The 18,199-nt window shown below is 39.0% G+C and overlaps 1 protein-coding gene across 1 annotated transcript in view; it reads left to right on the forward strand.

Moving 5' to 3' along the window:
• Positions 1 to 14,525, forward strand: part of NDNF (neuron derived neurotrophic factor) — a 38,431-nt gene extending 23,906 nt beyond the window's left edge. The window contains exons 2-4 of the mRNA XM_004426535.3: positions 4,109 to 4,297; positions 10,721 to 10,845; positions 12,549 to 14,525. Coding sequence (XP_004426592.1) covers positions 4,110 to 4,297; positions 10,721 to 10,845; positions 12,549 to 13,942 — 1,707 coding nt within the window. The 5' untranslated portion in view covers position 4,109 and the 3' untranslated portion in view covers positions 13,943 to 14,525. The remainder of the gene's footprint in view (positions 1 to 4,108; positions 4,298 to 10,720; positions 10,846 to 12,548) is intronic.
• The last annotated feature ends 3,674 nt before the right edge of the window (positions 14,526 to 18,199 follow it).

Here is an 18,199-nt window from a genome sequence, read left to right on the forward strand (position 1 = left end):
ATTTAAGTAAGGCTTTAAATTTGAATCAGTGAATATAAATTGTAAACATATGCACAATATGTCTGCATAATAATTTTTTGATTAGCTATATTCAATGCTCCTTTTAAATACATTTTGTTAAAAAACTTCTGCCTGTAACCTGATCAAATTGAACAAAATGAACTGTCCCAAAGAACTGAGTACGTTTTTTGCCAACAATAGATGAATGTTATTAGATAACATTTTGAAAACTATAATCCTACAGGATATAAAGTCATGTGTTTTGAGATTATGCTAATTTTTTTCAGTTTTATTGAGAAATAATTGACATACTTCACTGTATAAGTGTAAGGTTACAGCATGATAGCTTGATTTACACATATTGTGAAATGATTACCACAGTAGGTTCAGCTAACATCCATCTTCTCATATAGATACAATAAAAAGGAAAGAAAAAAGGGATCATACTCATTTTAAACACTTTTGTGAAAAGTATCTGTTTTGCTCATAGTTGATGTGGCAATTAAAATGGTTAGAATTGTTTCAGAAACAAAAAGTGTGATGTGATAGAATTTTAGCTGGGGAAATATGATATTTTTTGTAAAGAAAGCAAAAGATAATTTTGCTGAGTCTATTCCCTATTGGTGGTAATCTAAATAAAAATGTCTACCTGATCCAGTAAAGTAGATAAGCCAGTAAAGTAATTTAATAAGTAAAAGCTAGTGTCAAGAACTGTGAAGTTTAGGGTGTTACCCTACTTGCAAGCTAACGAGTGAGCCTGCCATAGTTTCATGGATGGTAGATGGCACGAGACCCCTGGGTCAGAGACAAAGGACTTTATTACTCAGAGCAATAACAGAATCCACAGTATCATCATTTTCTCCCACTGGCTCCCTGACCCCCAATTCCCACAGGATGATGCGAAGAGGACCAATGGCACCAGCCCATATGGTGGGGTTTATCACCAGAGAGGAGCCCTGAGCGTAAGGAACCCAGATCTTTTACAATGGGTAGTAATCATGCCTGCTTTTCACGCCAGAGGCTTTATCTTCCAAGGCTGTTCATTACACAAACATCCTTGAAAAGATAATCGGGAACAAAGGCAGGCAGTTCTTCTGCTCCCAAGATATGCAAAAACAAGTGCAGAGACCCATGGAGAATTGTCTCTCAACACTTACTCAGCATAATCCCATCATCTGAAGTTGTTCAGTTGACTAAATATTAAATTTCTAAGTAGCTGATGTGGGGAATATATGATAATCATATTTACCACATTTTTAAAGTCTCTCATGATAAATGGTTCATATTTCTCACACTATATTGTTTTCAGTGTATGATCTTACCTGTCCATGCCTCAGTGTGATCATTTTTGAAACGAAAAAAGCGATAATGCCTACATCATAGGGTTGTTGCTAGCATTGCGTGAGATGATATATATAAAGCACCTAGAAGAGTGCCTGGCGTGCAGCATGTACAGAACAAAATTTATTAATGTTGTTATTAACTCAAGATTCCTCTCTTATCATTAGCTGATTTCATAAAGAGAAAGTTCTTCCCACGGGCAGCTGAGGATGCTGGGAAAATTCCCACCAGTCATAACTAGGTAGCTCTCTAACTGTTGGGCTGACCTAAATATCCCAAATATCCCGGGGCATTGGGCAACTCATCCTGCTCAATGGTACATGGTACTGTGCGACTGACAGCTTTCTGTGCACACACGGGGCCTGATGAGGTGAGGCTGCCCGTGAGTGGTTCTAGGGCAAATACGTGCAGCATCTCGCTCAAGCGCTGCCGTGGCATGTCTGCTCTCAGTTCCTAATAAGTGTGGAAAGCCACGTTCTAACCATTTCTAAAGAGACATATTTTATTGTCTGGCCTCTTCTGCTCTCAGGAGGCAAAGCTTCAGGGATGTTACTACAAAGTAAACTGAATATGTTTTGTTATGCTGAAATAATAAGTATTTTTTAACAGGGGCAGCATATCAAATTCCATTCAGATCTTCCATTTCTGTTAGCTACAGGAGGAAGGGCATCAGAGGGGAGGGATTCAGGGCTGTGAGTGGAGGTCCCATCCAGTTTAGTCCACCACGTTCCTATTTGTTTCAAATAGGTTCCCTGATTTTTGATTTTGATCCGTCCAGGCATCCTGTGTAGATATGACGTTGTCTGCTGTTAGTAACTCACGTGAGCTCCTGCTGTTTCCCCAGCTTCCCTTGGATTTCACCTTGACAGTCGTCTGGATGTCCGAGGGACAGATTATTCAATGAACCTTGAGGAGGCCTGGTCTTCTTCCTAAACGGCTAGCTAGGTGGCAAGAGGAGTTTGGTATTCAGTCTCAGAATCATCACTCATTTTCAGAGTTGAGAGAGTTTTAGACATCATCTCTCCAAACCCTTCAGAAAATTGAGGTCCAGAGTGGTTAAGTCAATTGCCTAAGTTTACACATCTAATTAGGAACTGAAACTGAAAAGTCAAGGTTCTTAGCTCTCAGTCAAGTTTTCCTTCAGTTACAATACAATTGAGAAATGAGGGTGGGAAATACGAGCCTCCTGTAAGAAGTTATTAGGGCCTTCTTGAGAGAGAGTATAAAGGATAAACGTTTGGGCTCTGCAGTCAGATGCACGTGGATTTATATCCTTTCTCTGCTTATGTAAAAGGAGGTTTGTTCTTACATAAGAATCGTACCTACTTCACAAGGTTCTTGTGAGGACTAAGTGCAATAATGCAGTTAGTGAAGTCAGCCCCATGGTTTGTACATAGGAACTCTCAATTACTGCACATATTTTATATGGAAAACTGCAGAACACAGGGCAGAGAAAACTGTCAAAAAAAAAGAGAAGTTAAATGAACGTTTTGAGTAAGCTCACTGTGAAGAAACTGCTTCTCACACTCTCATAAAAAAGAAAAGCTTATTCTCTTCAAAAGATTTTCAGTTGCATGAATCTATCTTTGATAGAACTCAAAGAAAGATAAAATTAAAGTCAAATGATGGTTTAAGTAGAGGTGACCTCATAGCTATAGTAACGACTATTTAGAAATAAAACTGGCATTTACTTTATTTCAAATTATCACAAATATTTGCTTTGCATTTGACTTTTTCACTATTTAAGGTACTTAAATGTAAAAACACTATATTTCCCTAATACTTGAATTTCCTGATGTGTGTTGTCAAAGAGGTAAGGGAAACAACTTACATCATTCTGTCTGTGAGGAAAAAAGGCACCAAGTCCTCAGAGGAAGCAAAGCCTTTCACTAATGCTTGACATGAAAAGAACTTGCCTACTTGAGGCTTCCTGTTGGGGATGCTGAGACAGGTAGAAGATGGTGTCCTTGCAACATCCCTCCAGCAAAGTGCAGTAGAGGACGATCCGTAATTACTTATAGGATCTTTGATGAAAGTCAGTGATGAACGTCAAAATGTAACTCAATGAAAATACTCTGTTGGAGTTGAAAATACGTAACTCTGCTGGAGGTGAAGACAAATGACCTAACTATACAACTTTCCCATGGTCTTACTTGATCCAAGAGTGGGAATCCAAGTCCACTTTCTAATATGGTAAAAGTTTATATATAAATGTTGTGTTGAAGAGCCTGGTTATCTATAATAATTAGGCATCGGCGAACAACTCACCTTGTGATTTTAGACAAATTACTCAACCTATCAGAAAGTTAAATCTCTCTTTATAATCTCTAAAAATATCTGCTTTATGAAAATCTGATTTTAGGAATAAGAATAATATTATACATGCATAATCCTTAGTCAAACTTCAAGGAAGAATAAAAATAATTGTGCGGTGGTAATTTTCTGGTTCTCAATGGGTGTCTGTGACATATGTCATGGTTCAAGCTTTGAGGCCTTTGTATACAGATATCTACAATGACCGTATTGGCTTCTGCCATAATGAAGTGGGGATTTTCTCTGAATACCCAGGGAAATAATGCACCAAGAGTCCTTTCATTTCAAAATCTTTTGAATATCTGAACTTCAAGACCATGTGCATGTATCTAAAATACATAATGCAGCTCTACTTTCTGTCAAAACTAAAATAGTGTTAACCCTTTAGAAAGTTTGCAGCTTTCCCAGTGTCTGCCTGCAGAACTAACCTAAGCGTTCATTTCTGCTGCCCCAGGATGGTGCCTCTCCACTGGTGTCTGCTGTGGCTGCTGTTACCACTCAGCTCAAGGACTCAGAAGTTACCCACTAGAGATGAGGAGCTTTTTCAGATGCAGATCCGGGACAAGGCATTTTTTCATGATTCGTCAGTAATTCCAGATGGAGCTGAAATTAGCAGTTATCTCTTTAGAGACACACCTAAAAGGTATTCTTCCTTTAGTACTTTATCAATAAGCTCATAAAAGATGCCTTTAAAAAAGAAAGTAATCTTTTAGACTTAGTTTAGAAAATGTGCAATCAGCCTCTGAATAGCATTGTCTATTTTCTCTATGTAAGAAAAAAATGGTGGTGCAACTTCCAAACATAAAATTGCGGCTCTTTGATTCTTGCTGATTTTGACCTCATTTTGGGTGAGAGGGCAATCTTTGCATTTCTTACATTTTGGAATGATTGTTTTCTTCAGAACAGTAGGAAATTCCTAAGAAGAACTCTGTAAGATTAAAATGAAATTAATTGAGTACATGTGATTCTTCAAGGGTTTGCGCTGTCTTATAAGAATAATATTTCTTTGACCAATAGGATCAGATTCTGAGAGAATCAAACCAAATAGTCATAAAAATTGACACTGTTCATTTACCTTTACTCCAGCATCAACAAATTGGGCTCACATAATGCTTCTGAATATTTTGACCTTTAAAAATTACGTATAAATCATATAAATAAATATATGTATATATAGCATATAAACTAATTGTATTACTTACTTTTCAGTGCCAAAACCTCTCTCTACCATATTTTAAAAACAAATTCTCCTTTTACCCTGGGATACATTGGCATTCCAAAGGATAAAACCATGTCACATCATCAATAATCCATTTTCCAAAGATTGAGCTGTGTCAAGTCATTAGGTCATTTTTCTCCTGTCACTTCAGCTTTGATGGGCAGTACTAATGGAAGATAGTGCACCCCTTCCGCGAAATGGCCCAGTCTTCTTACCATCTGGTCAGTCTGAATGATAGCAGGTGATCAGTTTTCCTATTTTGACTGACATGACGTATTGTTTGGGTATCATTTCAGCCCAACCTCAATGAAATTATTTGTTTGAATGAATGTAATAGATTAGGAACTGACGTATCAGTAATATATAAAATAATTATGAATCTTTCAATGACATTCAATTTATAGCATTGACATAACTTATGTCAATGACAGTTCAGTTATGTCATTTCAGTGACATAAGAGTGAAGGCACATGGGCCGGCCCTGTGGCTTGGTGGTTAAGCGCGCGCGCTGCGATGCTGGTGGCCCGGGTTCGGATCCCGGGTGCGCATCGAGGCACCACTTCTCCGTTCATCCTGAGGCCGAGTCCCACATACAGCAACTAGAAGGATGTGCAGCTACGACGTACAACTACCCACTGGGGCTTTGGGGGGAAAAAATAAAATAAATAAAATCTTTAAAAAAAAAAAAAAAAAAAAAAAAGAGTGAAGGCACAAAATGCAAGGATGATTCCATTGAAAGAACTCAGTGTCCTCGTACTCACTATGCTCAGTCTGTGAAAACAGGAAAGGGCATAGGAGGCAGTCCTAATAATTCAAATGTCTTAAATATTAGCTGAATTCTTGCTGAACACGTTTTGCTTTTCATATTATTTTCTCTCTTGAAATTTTTGAATGAATTGAAATTTTTCTTTAAAAATTACTGTGATTTCCCAAAAGCACCTGTGCGCTGCTTTGCAGTATATTTTTAAATACAGTATTCCACATCATGTAATCATATCATTGAATCAAATATTCTAGTCTCTTAAAAATTAAATAAGTTTTGGGGCTGGCCTGGTGGCGCAGTGGTTAAGTGTGTGTGCTCTGCTCCAGTGGCCCAGGGTTCGCCAGTTCAGATCCCAGGCATGCACTGATGCGCCTCCTGTCAAGCCATGCTGTAGCGGCGTCCCATATGAAGTAGAGGAAGATGGGCACGGATGTTAGCCCAGAGGCAATCTTCCTCTGCAAAAAAGAAGAGGATTGGCATGGGATGTTAGCTCACGGCTGATCTTCCTCACACACAAAAAAAATAATAAGTTTTAGTTCTAAAAGTTGTCTTAAAAATTACATTTTTTTCTTTGAAACCACGTGTTTTTATTACAAGACATTTCAAAACAGTCAGCACATACTCCTTTCCTTCCTCTGATTTTCTTTCATTTGTTTGTTCATGCTTTCTTTTTTCCCACAAATAATGATTGAGGGCTTTGATATTTACATTTGGATGAAATGTTAAATTACACTAGTTAAGTAAAGAATTGCAGCCACAATAGAAACATCGTTTCTAGAGCTGAAATATGCAATGAGAGGCACACTTAGACATTGTTGATATTACAGCTGAAGATGAAATTCCAGATAAAGTTTGGCCTCAGTCAATACCAAAGACAACAAATTCATTAATTATGCTTATGTTTATACGTAAATTCCAAAGTCTAAATAGTTCACAGAGTGTTTATCCTTCAGTTTTGGCATTATAATTTGGAGCATATTCATCTCATTTCTGCCTCCCTCACTAGCCAGTAAATACCTGCAGCACACAGCGCAGGCCCCATCATCTCTGACTGCTGCCCTCTCCACGAGTGCTCTGTGCATGGTAGACAATAAATGTTTGTCAGATCGTTAAACTTTGTTCAGATTATCTTTTATCCCTAATCATAAGTGCTTCCATATGAAAATGTTGACTTAGAGGAACGCCCTGCTGTTTTATGTGTATAATGATTACCTTGTGGAATGCAATGGTTTTATTTGTCATTGGTTACTTATGGCCTATATTTAAGTTACTAAGACAGAGTTGCTTACTTTGGGAAATAAACTACTTTCTTGTTTGAAATGAGAATAGAAGGTGATAGATGAACTTGGACATTGATTTCTGCTTCAGCATTGGTTAGCTCTGCTACCCACATAAAAACCAAAAGCAAATAAAAACAAAAGTTTTGAATATTTTTTTGCTTACTTGAAGTCAGATAAATTATTTTGTCATACCTATTTCTTTGTGATATAGATAGGTTCGGTTGTGTGTATGTGGTTAATATCTCCCATGCAACCTGGCCAAAGGAACAAAGTTTTACTCTCCAAAAAGTGGACTGAATTGAAAATTAAACCATCTGACACCTGTCTTTCGGATGCTTATGATACATGAAATTTCCATACAGTAAACAATTCAATCGTCTAGTTATTTTGTCTGGATGATTGTCTAACTTTACTATTCTATGAACAAGTTGTTTTTGCTTTTATAGAGTCTTTATTTGTCCTCCCAGAGCCCTATCTCCACCCTCCATCTCCTCATTCATCTTTGAATAGTGAAGGGGGGAAAGTACATATATTTCCATTTGGATTCTGTATTTTCAGATAGAAACAGACTCTAGGTGTAAGTATGCTCAGGCTAGAACAATAAGGTTGGTGTTAGAATTCTTCAGTTTTATTCATTCATTTAGTAATTGTTTACCAAGTACCTACTACATGCAAAAATCTGTGCTAAATGCTGGAACTACAACAACATGGGAAAATGATCTCTAAGTGGGCCCTTGTGGGGAAAATGACATTAATCAAATAATAATATAAATATATAGTTACAAATTGCAATAAATGCCCAAAGTAAAAAGTATAGGCAACTCTGAGTGTGTGTAAGAGAACCTGATCCAGAATGAGGAGTCAGAAAAGGTATCCCTGCAGAAGTGACATTTAAATATTAGTAAGGGCAAAGGGGTGTATTTCAGACAGAGAAAACAACATCTCAGTGGCTCTAAGGCGGGGTGGGGTCTGGGAACTAGAGAAGCCCTATGTGGTTTGAGCACAGAAAGCAAAAGGGACAGTGACATGACAGTGAGATAGGCAGGGGCCCCACCACTGAGGAAGTTTTAGGCTCTGTGAACAATTAAGGACTTTCCCCAAAAGCTAAAATCTAAACCTATTCATTAATGCATTCAACACATGTTTATTAAGAATTTTCTTCGTGTCTAAGTTTTCATCAATGAACCAAAAGCTCTGCCCTCTTGTAGCTTTCATTCTAGTTGGGGGAGATGAAAACATAAAAACATAAACAAAGGAATATCTAGTATGTCAGGTAGTGATAAGTGCTTTGGAGAAAAATGAAGAGGGGTGAAAGAGAGCTTCCTGGGTAGGAAGGTGATCTTTGACAGAAGCAGTGAGAGTAGGTCTGTGGCAAGACGGGGCTTGAGTAGAGAGCTGAGGAAGTGACAGGGCGAACAGGGTCAGCTGGAGGACAAGCGCCTCAGGTGGAGGAACAGCAGGGGCACAGGCCCTAGATGTTCCAAAGACGGCAAGGAGCTGCGTAAAGGAGGGAGAGAGCAGCAGGAGGTGAGTTGAGAGATTTGGTTGGGGACCCAAATCATTGCAAGTTCTATGGCTCTTGCTCTGAATGAAAGGAGAAGCTCTTAGAGTGTTTGGAGCAGCAGGGAGTGTTCTGACTTGGGTATAAAAGGATCACATCACCTGGAAGGGGGTCCATAAACGAAGGGGGTCAAAGTGGAAACAAGGAGACCAGTCAGAAGGCGATGGCAATGCTCAGGCAAGAAAGAATGGTGGCTTGGATCAGGTGGCAACAGGGAAAGTGGAACAAAGTGACGGATTCTTGGGAGCCAAAGGTGGAGCCAAAAATATCTGCTGATTCAGTGTATGCGGAGTGGAAGAGAAAGAAAAAGTCAGGAATGACTCTAAAATGTTTGTCCTGAGCAACTGGAAGGTTGGGGTTGGCATTTACTGAGAAGAGACAGACGGCAGGAGAAGCTGATTTGGGGGAGAGAATCAGACCTTTGGATTAGATACCTTAAGTGTGAAATTCTCAATAATATCTAAGTGAAGATGGCAAGAAGATAGTCGTATCTAAAATTTAGGTAACAGTTCAGGCCGACAATTGAAATTTGGGAGTTGTTGACATACAAGAGGTTAAAGCCATGAGCCTGGGTGAGATCGTACAGGGAATGAGCATAGTTAGAGAAGAGATATGCAAGCACAGACCGTCCTTCACTCCGTGGGTTAGAGGTTGGGAGGTGAGAAGGAAGCGCAGAGGGGACTGATGGAGTAGAGGGCTATAGGGGGCAGTTTGGAGAGGGTGTTGGTGATGGATATGGAGAGCATGGAGAGGAAACAGACACCCAGGAGGTACAATCTACAGGAGGTAAAACTTGCTTATTCTTTGCCGTGGAACCAGTGAGTAACTCTGGGCCCGCTAGACCTGAAACCACTGTTTCCTCATTTGCAAGATTATAGGATTTGAAAAATAATTAAATGAAACCATCTAAGTTATTCAGAATAAGAATATATAGCATTGTTACAGTGAGGCAATATTTTTATTCTCCTTAGAAAGTCTTTTGAGTCGTCATAAAAAAAATCTGAAAGGATAGCATAGAGCAGAATGTTTTGATTTTTTGAAATTTGTTTTAAAAATCACCAGATAATTTAATTCAACATAAAATCTTGTAACCACAGACACTTTGGGACCAATTCAACTGACCCCATCTTATCAACAGAGTAATTAAGAGTGATTTTTCAGGAACTGAGATCCCTTGTCCAGTTCACCAGCCCATCAACTGGGCCTGCGCAAATGCCCGATAAGTGACCTTGTTGATGTCAAAGAGCTAAAGACTCCACCCTCAGATCATACTAACACCACCACTTTGTGAACATGCATCCTGTGAAGAACAGAAGCTTGTCTATGCTTGCACAGATCATCAATTACCTCACTTCTCCTTACCTCCAATCATCTATCTCCACATTTCAGACCGCCCTGCCCTTCATCCCATAAATTTTGCCCCAAGCCCTGGGTGGGGAGACAGATCTGAGAGCATATGACTCTGTCTCCTTACAGATCAATTTAGCAATAAAGCTGATTTCTTTTCCCAAAAGCTGATGCTGTAATAATTGGGTTTTTTATGCACGTTGGGCAACAGAATCCCAATTTTGTGCAGTAACAATCTTAGTGACAGAGAAATGGGTCTTTCCACTGACTAACACAGTGATCTTCACTTTTTAAAAACGTTTCACAAATGGTGATTAAATACCTCTATCCAAAAAGATATGGAGTAGTAAAGCTGTGAATAAAGTCACTATGTAAAAACATGAACACAGGGTTATTTTGCCAGAGACCAACATGCATTTTAGAATTACAATGCTGTGAAAATGATCTTTTGAAATAGTTGGTGATGATGTTACAGTGCCCTCAGGGTAACTTACAAATTTGTCACCAAACTTATGGAAAACACAGCACCTGGAGGGCAACATAGATGGAAATTCCTCTTGGTTGTGACTTACTTTGCAGTGGCAGGGCCTATGTTAAATAACACCCCAAAACCAGTAAGTGTTGATTCTTAACTCAAATAATACCCAAATAAGACGTTTTGGTTCAACGTCTTTATATTGTTTCACACTGTGTTGATGGTAAATCTGGTTGCATAATTACCTGGTTGGGCTATGGGACTTCCACAGATAATGCTGAAAGTATCGTGATTTGTGTCAAACAGCTAGTTTTATTCTGTGTTAAATGAATAAAAATTAAACCAAGTGATTTTTCCAGTCAGTCATGATTGTAAGTGTTAGAATGAATTATCTCAGTCTGAGTGGTCCATGTTCCCACAGGTACTTCTTCATGGTTGAGGAAGACAATACTCCGTTATCAGTCACGGTGACTCCCTGCGATGCACCTTTAGAGTGGAAGCTGGGCCTCCAGGAGCTGCCCGAAGAGGCAAGCGGGGAAGGCTCAGGTAAGCAGGGTGACAGATGTGGCCCTGGACCTCTACATGGATGGCTAAAAGGCTCATGAAACATACAGCGCTCTGTTAGTAAGGAAAATCAGCATAGAAGCATAGGTGAAGTGGGAATTTTGTGATGGAGATGAGGGAAATGGGGGATGGCATCAGATGACAGTGATCTTGGTAAAATAACAGGTTAGGAGAGACGGGTGTGGGGACTGAGGAGCAAGGAAAAGACAAGAGGTTTGGATTAGCTTCTCTGGCTGTGGTTTGCAGTCTTGCTTGAATATTGGAATCACCACTGGGGGCTTTAAATACTATCGATGTCTGCATTCTACCCTCAGAGGTTCTGATTTAATTGCCCTGAGGTGTAGTCTGGACATTGGGACTGTTAAAAGGTCCCCCCAGGAGATTCTGATATACAGTCAAGGTTACAAACCTCTGATCTCTGGGGAGTAAAGTGTGGAAACAGAGAGAAGCAAAGGGCATTCAGCACCACTACAAGTCCAGGAGGAGAAGACAGTCAGTACGAGGAGTGAGTTACACCTTTAAGAAGATGTAGGTGGTGGAAAGCAAATAACAAGCTACGAGGAAATGAGAAGAGTCTGTCTGAGGCCCAGGAGTGATGCTGCTCCCTTTAAGGGACAAAGACATCATAGTTTAAAGGTGAAGGCTTGACCATGGGTGCCAAGCAAAGGGTGCTAGCAAGCTGCGATAGTCACAGTGATGAAGGGAACCCTGTCATTAGGAAAACGTTGACAGTGCATAGGGGGAGTGATGAGACTGAGATGGAGAAGATGAATAGTCATATGATGATTGTGTTAATCTCCTGGTTTAGGAATATGAAATCCTATATACCTCACTCTCAATCTGCAGAGACAAGCTGGAAAAGGTTCATTCCCACTCTGGCTACCCAGTCCTCTCCAGGGCCTCTAACCTTAAACCTACACACGGATGTGTGTGTGATATCTGATATGAACACTAACAGAAGATGGAAAAAATCAGTTTGGTTTCAATACTTCCCCTACATTGCTCCTGGACACATGTTCTATACATTGAAAATTAGGTCTCTACTGGTGCTTTACATTCTATATATTAATGAGATTGCCCAGTCCTACTAGTAAAAGTGAAATCAGTGAAATGGCTGGCCAGTCAAAATGCAAACCGACAGAATCCTTTTGATAAGCAGATTGACAGTAGGGATTAATCTCTAAAAGGTTTGCAGTCATTGACCTAAAAATTCCACTAACTGGAGTCTGTCCTGAAGAAAGAACTTAAAATCAGAAAAGCCTTACACATATATAAGAGCATTATTTATAATGGTCAAAAAATTAACCAACAGTGTTATTTTTTTTGATATAATATTGAAAGAGAAAAACAAGATTCAAACATGGAGGTTTGTCTAGGTACATATATGCATGATAATAAATGTTATTAAGTTACAGAGAAAAATAAGAGAATAATATCAATTGCATAAAAATATGTGAAAGAAAAGACTGGATGGAAATAACCCAAAATATTAATAAAGGACTGTCTCTGGATCTTGAATTAATGGACGATTTCTTATCTTGTTCTCCATTTCCCAATTTTCTACTAGGATCATTTGTTATTTTTATATGGAGAAAAACTAAGATAGTCTTAAAAACACAACTTAAGGTTGGCAAGCCACAGCATATGCCCTGACGTGTATCCTGTGCTTCTCTTGTGTCTTCTAGGTGATACAGAGCCTCTGGAGCAGCAGAAGCAGCAGATCATTAATGAGGAAGGCACAGAGTTATTCTCCTACAAAGGCAACGATGTGGAGTGTTTTATATCTTCAAGTTCTCCATCTGGTTTATATCAGTTGGAGCTTCTTTCAACAGAGAAAGACACCCATTTCAAAGTCTATGCCACCACAACTCCAGAGTCTGATCAGCCCTACCCCGAGTTACCTTATGACCCAAGGGTAGACGTTACCTCCCTGGGCCGCACCACGGTCACTTTGGCCTGGAAACCGAGCCCCACAGCCTCTTTGCTGAAACAGCCCATTCAGTACTGTGTGGTCATCAACAAAGAGCACAATTTCAAAAGTCTCTGTGCAGTGGAAGCAAAACTGAGTGCGGATGATGCTTTTATGATGGCGCCCAAACCTGGTCTGGACTTCAGCCCCTTTGACTTTGCCCACTTCGGATTTCCTTCAGATAATTCTGGTAAAGAACGCAGCTTCCTAACAAAGCCTTCTCCAAAACTGGGCCGGCATGTCTACTCCAGGCCCAAGGTGGACATTCAGAAAATCTGCATAGGAAACAAGAACATCTTCACCGTCTCGGATCTGAAACCCGACACACAGTACTACTTTGACGTCTTCGTGGCCAACAGCAACAGCAACATGAGTACTGCTTACGTAGGCACCTTTGCCAGGACCAAGGAAGAAGCGAAACAGAAGACAGTTGAGCTAAAAGATGGGAAAGTTACAGATGTCTTTGTTAAAAGGAAGGGAGCGAAGTTTCTACGGTTTGCTCCAGTCTCTTCTCACCAAAAAGTCACCTTCTTTATCCACTCTTGTCTGGACGCTGTCCAAATCCAAGTGAGAAGGGATGGGAAACTTATTCTGTCTCAGAATGTGGAGGGCATTCGGCAGTTTCAGCTTAGAGGAAAACCTAAAGCAAAATATCTCATTCGACTGAAAGGAAACAAGAAAGGAGCATCTATGTTGAAAATCCTAGCTACCACAAGGCCTGGTAAGCAGTCTTTTCCCTCTCTCCCTGAAGACACGAGAATCAAAGCCTTCGACAAGCTACGCACCTGTTCTTCGGCCACCGTGGCTTGGCTGGGCACTCAGGAAAGGAACAAGTTTTGCATCTACAAAAAGGAAGTGGATGAAAACTACAATGAAGACCAGAAGAGAAGAGAACAAAACCAATGCCTGGGACCAGATATAAGGAAGAAATCAGAAAAGGTCCTCTGTAAATATTTCCACAGTCAAAACCTGCAAAAAGCAGTGACCACAGAAACAATTAAAGGTCTTCAGCCTGGAAAATCTTACCTGCTGGATGTTTATGTCATAGGACCTGGGGGGCACTCTGTGAAGTATCAGAGTAAAGTCGTGAAAACCAGGAAGTTCTGTTAGTTACCTTGTCTAGAGATATATTACGTAGAACTCCAGGAGGGACATTATATCACTTTAAGTATAGACTGACTACTCCCACAGCTGAGAGAAGTTGTGACCCAAACTTGTACTGTGGAATGAAGGATATCAACTTGTGTATATTGGTGTTTATATAAGTAATTGTTGGAGGGACTTGTCCTAGTGTGCCCCCATGGTACCTAGTGTGCGTCTGATGGCCACTGATGTCAAAGATAGAGGACATCTTGAAGGAACTGCCATCCCTCGCTTTGACCACTGCATGAACTGCTTCTAAATTATTTTATTACCTAAAAATTTAAAATATTCCATTCATTGCACACATCCACAAATGCAAATCATTCCTCTCTATAGATGCTAGGATATATATAAATTATTTTATAAAGTCTTGTTTCAAATGTCAGTGTTTCTATGATTGTAAACTATTAAATTCTTTTCCTGTTGAAGTACAGATCTAATCTAAGTATATTAAGTGGACAGGCCTCTAGTCAGTTATATTGCTATTGTAAATTCTTATCTGTTGAGTAAAATGTTTAAATACTGTATGTATCTCATGTACAAAGTTGACATACATTATATTCATGTACATAAAATTAAAGATATTAGACTATATAATGTTCTTTTTCCCAAGCAGCTACCTTGGTGTATTCAATTTCTATTCTGTCCCGAAAACTGTGTCTTTATGTAATTTGGCACCAGAATTGACCCTTTTTTAATAGTTATAAAGGGCATGCTGCATCTCTCTAAAGTTACTGTGGCATTAGAGACAGTTATTACAGTTTGTATTTTGACATTGGATAGGAGCTAGCTGTTGTGAGAGTTCAGAGAGCTGCAATGGACTTATTTCAAAAGAATAAGACAAACCAAACACTGTGGCTCAATAAGTATTCAACAAATCATCCTTAATAACCTAAAATGTATTACCTTTATTTTAAAAATAAGCATCTATTTTAAGTACAAAATTGGGATATTCCAAGTATTTCCATCTGCTCGAATATTAGCAAAATGATTATTTTAATTTTTGGCTGAAGCAGCTTAGCAACCATCAGTTAGAACTATAATTAGTAGTGAGAAAACTACAGAGCTGCTGTTTTGTGACATTAACAGTCTGATACTTTTAACTTTGATTTTTCATGAATTTTTAGAAAGCAATTTAGGTATAAGATAAAATTTAGGCAAATAGAAAGAGATACCATTTGTCAAAGACTCCATACAAAAGGCCAGTTTTAGATAGTTTCATTCTTCATAGGTTCTATACATGAGGTGTCATGAGCACATTGGACCAGGATTCAGAAGAGTCTGGAATTTACAATCACCTAAGCTATCTGACTTCAAGAAAATATGTCACCTCCCATTGTCCCTCTTTCCCGTTTACAAAATTAGGTGGTGACAGATTTGAATAAGATGACATTGTAGGATACCTTCTATCATAAGACATTGTCTTTTGTAGGATTCTATGATTCTGAATTACAAAGTGTTTCTGTAAATACAGGTGGAGACAGGTATAATCCCTTAACCTCTACATTGCCCTCCACATGCTGGCACCACCTGTCATGTGGTGGGCGTGCATGAGTCCCATTCCTGTGGAGTATAGAATCCCTATGGCTAAGGTAGTATAAGAGGTGTCCTTATGAAAGGTGCTCTGCTCACCTTAGGAGAAAACATCCGTCTTGTAAAGGTATCATCCAACTCATCAGTGTTGAGATATCAAAACAAAATTTATCACATCTGCACAAAACAGTAATGACGCCTGAAATAATTTTTTAAAAGAAAAAAAGAACATGTACACAATGACCATGTAACCAACCAACTTGGAAGAACTTTAAAATTGACAACATCCCAGAGATGTTATATCCTAAGTTATAAATTGGTGCCTTTGGAAGGACAATCCACTTTCTCATATTACTCACAAATACATTATTACAGAGCAATGTGCTAAATGGGACTACAGTGAATCAAAGAGTTTTTGCAGCTTCTGAAAATGATGGATTTAACGCTCAGACATTGTTAAATGCCTGGGAAACCCTGGGAACCAGGCCAAGTCAATTTAACCAAGCTTTTACTTTTCAGCCAGCTGTGATGGTGGTTTCTACATAGTCTGGATAAATCTGAGAATTCTTTCACAGCCTCAGTGAAAATTGCCTTTTAAAAATTACAGGAACATTAAATATACGTTGTGAAACTTGTATCACTCATAAAGAAAGAGGAAAACCTATTAAAAATAAAGCTGTCTTATTTACTTATGTGTTTAGATTTTAGGAGCATTCAGGTGCACTGAGGACAAGAAAGAAAAACTTGTTCTTAATGAACAGAAAGTAGCTGATATGAAAGCACCACCTTGTCTCCATTCAGCTCCAGGATAGCTGAGAACAGGGCACTTAGCATCCCAAGGACAGTCAGAGAATCACTGAGGAGGAAGGAATCTTTAAGGACATTTAGCTCAAGTTCACTATCTTTATTTTTCAGGTGCAAAAAGAAATTGAAAACCAGAAAAATAAAAAAAACGGACTCACAGTTGAAATAGATAAGTAGTGGAATTGCCCAGATTCCAAAATTCGTACCAGAATGTAAATCACCCATTCCTGGGAGAAAAAAAGTCACTTGTGGATCATTTTCCAAAAGGAAATAAGCTTTTTGTCTTATTTCTGATTTCAAAGCAACCTATTCTTAAAAACCATTTCAGATTTCCACAAGAATGTGTGTATAACCTATACCTGACAACTTCAAACCTGTAGAAAAAAGATTTTTGTGGTTAATTTTAGAGACAAAGTATTCTAATCTAAGTTTGCATGCACACACAAACTTGAGGTTGTAAGATCATTAGTCAATTGTTTAAAGATAAGCCCTGTGTTTTTTAAATCTAAAACTATTCAGAATCTATAAAAAATTACAGCAGATGATTTTCTTGGTTAAATTACTTTATAATCAATGTCTAGATTAATTTTTTAAACGCGCATTAAAGGATTAGTGCTGGAAAGGACATACGTATTCCTCATTTTCATTACTCAGAATACATTTGAAAAAATTATTATTTTGGCATCCTGAAAAGCCAAATAAAGTGACTTCAATAAAAAAAAAAAGTCACTTAGATGATCTTGAGAGTTTGAAATTGGCTTAATGGTTCTTAATAGTTTGGGAGGTGCAGACACCTTCAACGAAAACACACACACACACACACGTTCAGTTTTGCACACAATTCAAGGGATCTGATGGACCTGAAACCAAAAAGGATCTCTTCCAATTTAGGGATCATCTAGTTCTACTACCTCATTTCACAGATGAGGACATTGAAGACCAGTTAAGACTAGAACCCAGATTCCTGTACTCCCAGTTTAACATGCACTCCAGGACTTCATTGTAAGCACTTCTTCACTCCAGAAAGCGTGCGGCGACTCACCCAGGGCGTACTTCTTTGTCTCTATTCGCTGGCTGGCCTCAAAGCAAAACAAAACAAAAACTAGCATCTCACTTGAAGAACAAGGTCATTTGGAGCATCTCCAGCCACTTCCTTCCCCCCTTTGATATGGCGTAATAGAGATAACATCGGCTGGGAACTTGCCCTTGGGTTTTCTTCCCGAAGTGACCGCTGCCAGACTCCAGCTGTCCACTCTTTGTAGTGTCCGCAGGACCTGGGAGGCATCAGGGCACACTCATCGTTGTGTTTTCCCCAGAGAGTTTTGGCCATAAAAATATACAGTGGTTTGGGATTTGGGCCTTTGTTGTTGTTTTGAAAGTGGGAAGTGGGAGAGAGGAGAGCAGAGAGAGGAACTAGAGCATGAAGAAAAGTATAGTTTTATCTAATTTCTTTCCCTAAGGAGCCTGAGAGATCAAGAGAAGTGAGAGATCTAATATAGCTTAATTTTATTAAGGTTTTGGATTCTGTCCTACACACAACCTTACACTGGAAAATTTGACCTAGATCTCCATCCACTCTATTAAAATTGTGTCCCACTGATAGACATTCCCATTCCTTAGGAATGGTTGATCATGTATCTGGGTAGATTTCCTTCATTTCTGTTTATTTGTATTCCTCCTTCTCAACCTTTGAGAATAACTTAGTAATCAAAGTTTAGAGATGAAGTTACTTAGAACGGCTTTTCGTATCCACCCTTATACCTCTTTCAAAGATGTTTTCAAATATTCTTTCAAGTGTAAAAGAAATAGAAGCCTATTGATGGCCATCACAGGAAAATAATTGGTTCTAAGATTGAAGAGTACAAGGCCTTAGGCATAGTTACATTG

Source organism: Ceratotherium simum, chromosome 12, assembly GCF_057802395.1.
Source record: "Ceratotherium simum simum isolate JZ-2026a chromosome 12, ASM5780239v1, whole genome shotgun sequence".
NCBI classification, from domain to species: domain Eukaryota; kingdom Metazoa; phylum Chordata; class Mammalia; order Perissodactyla; family Rhinocerotidae; genus Ceratotherium; species Ceratotherium simum.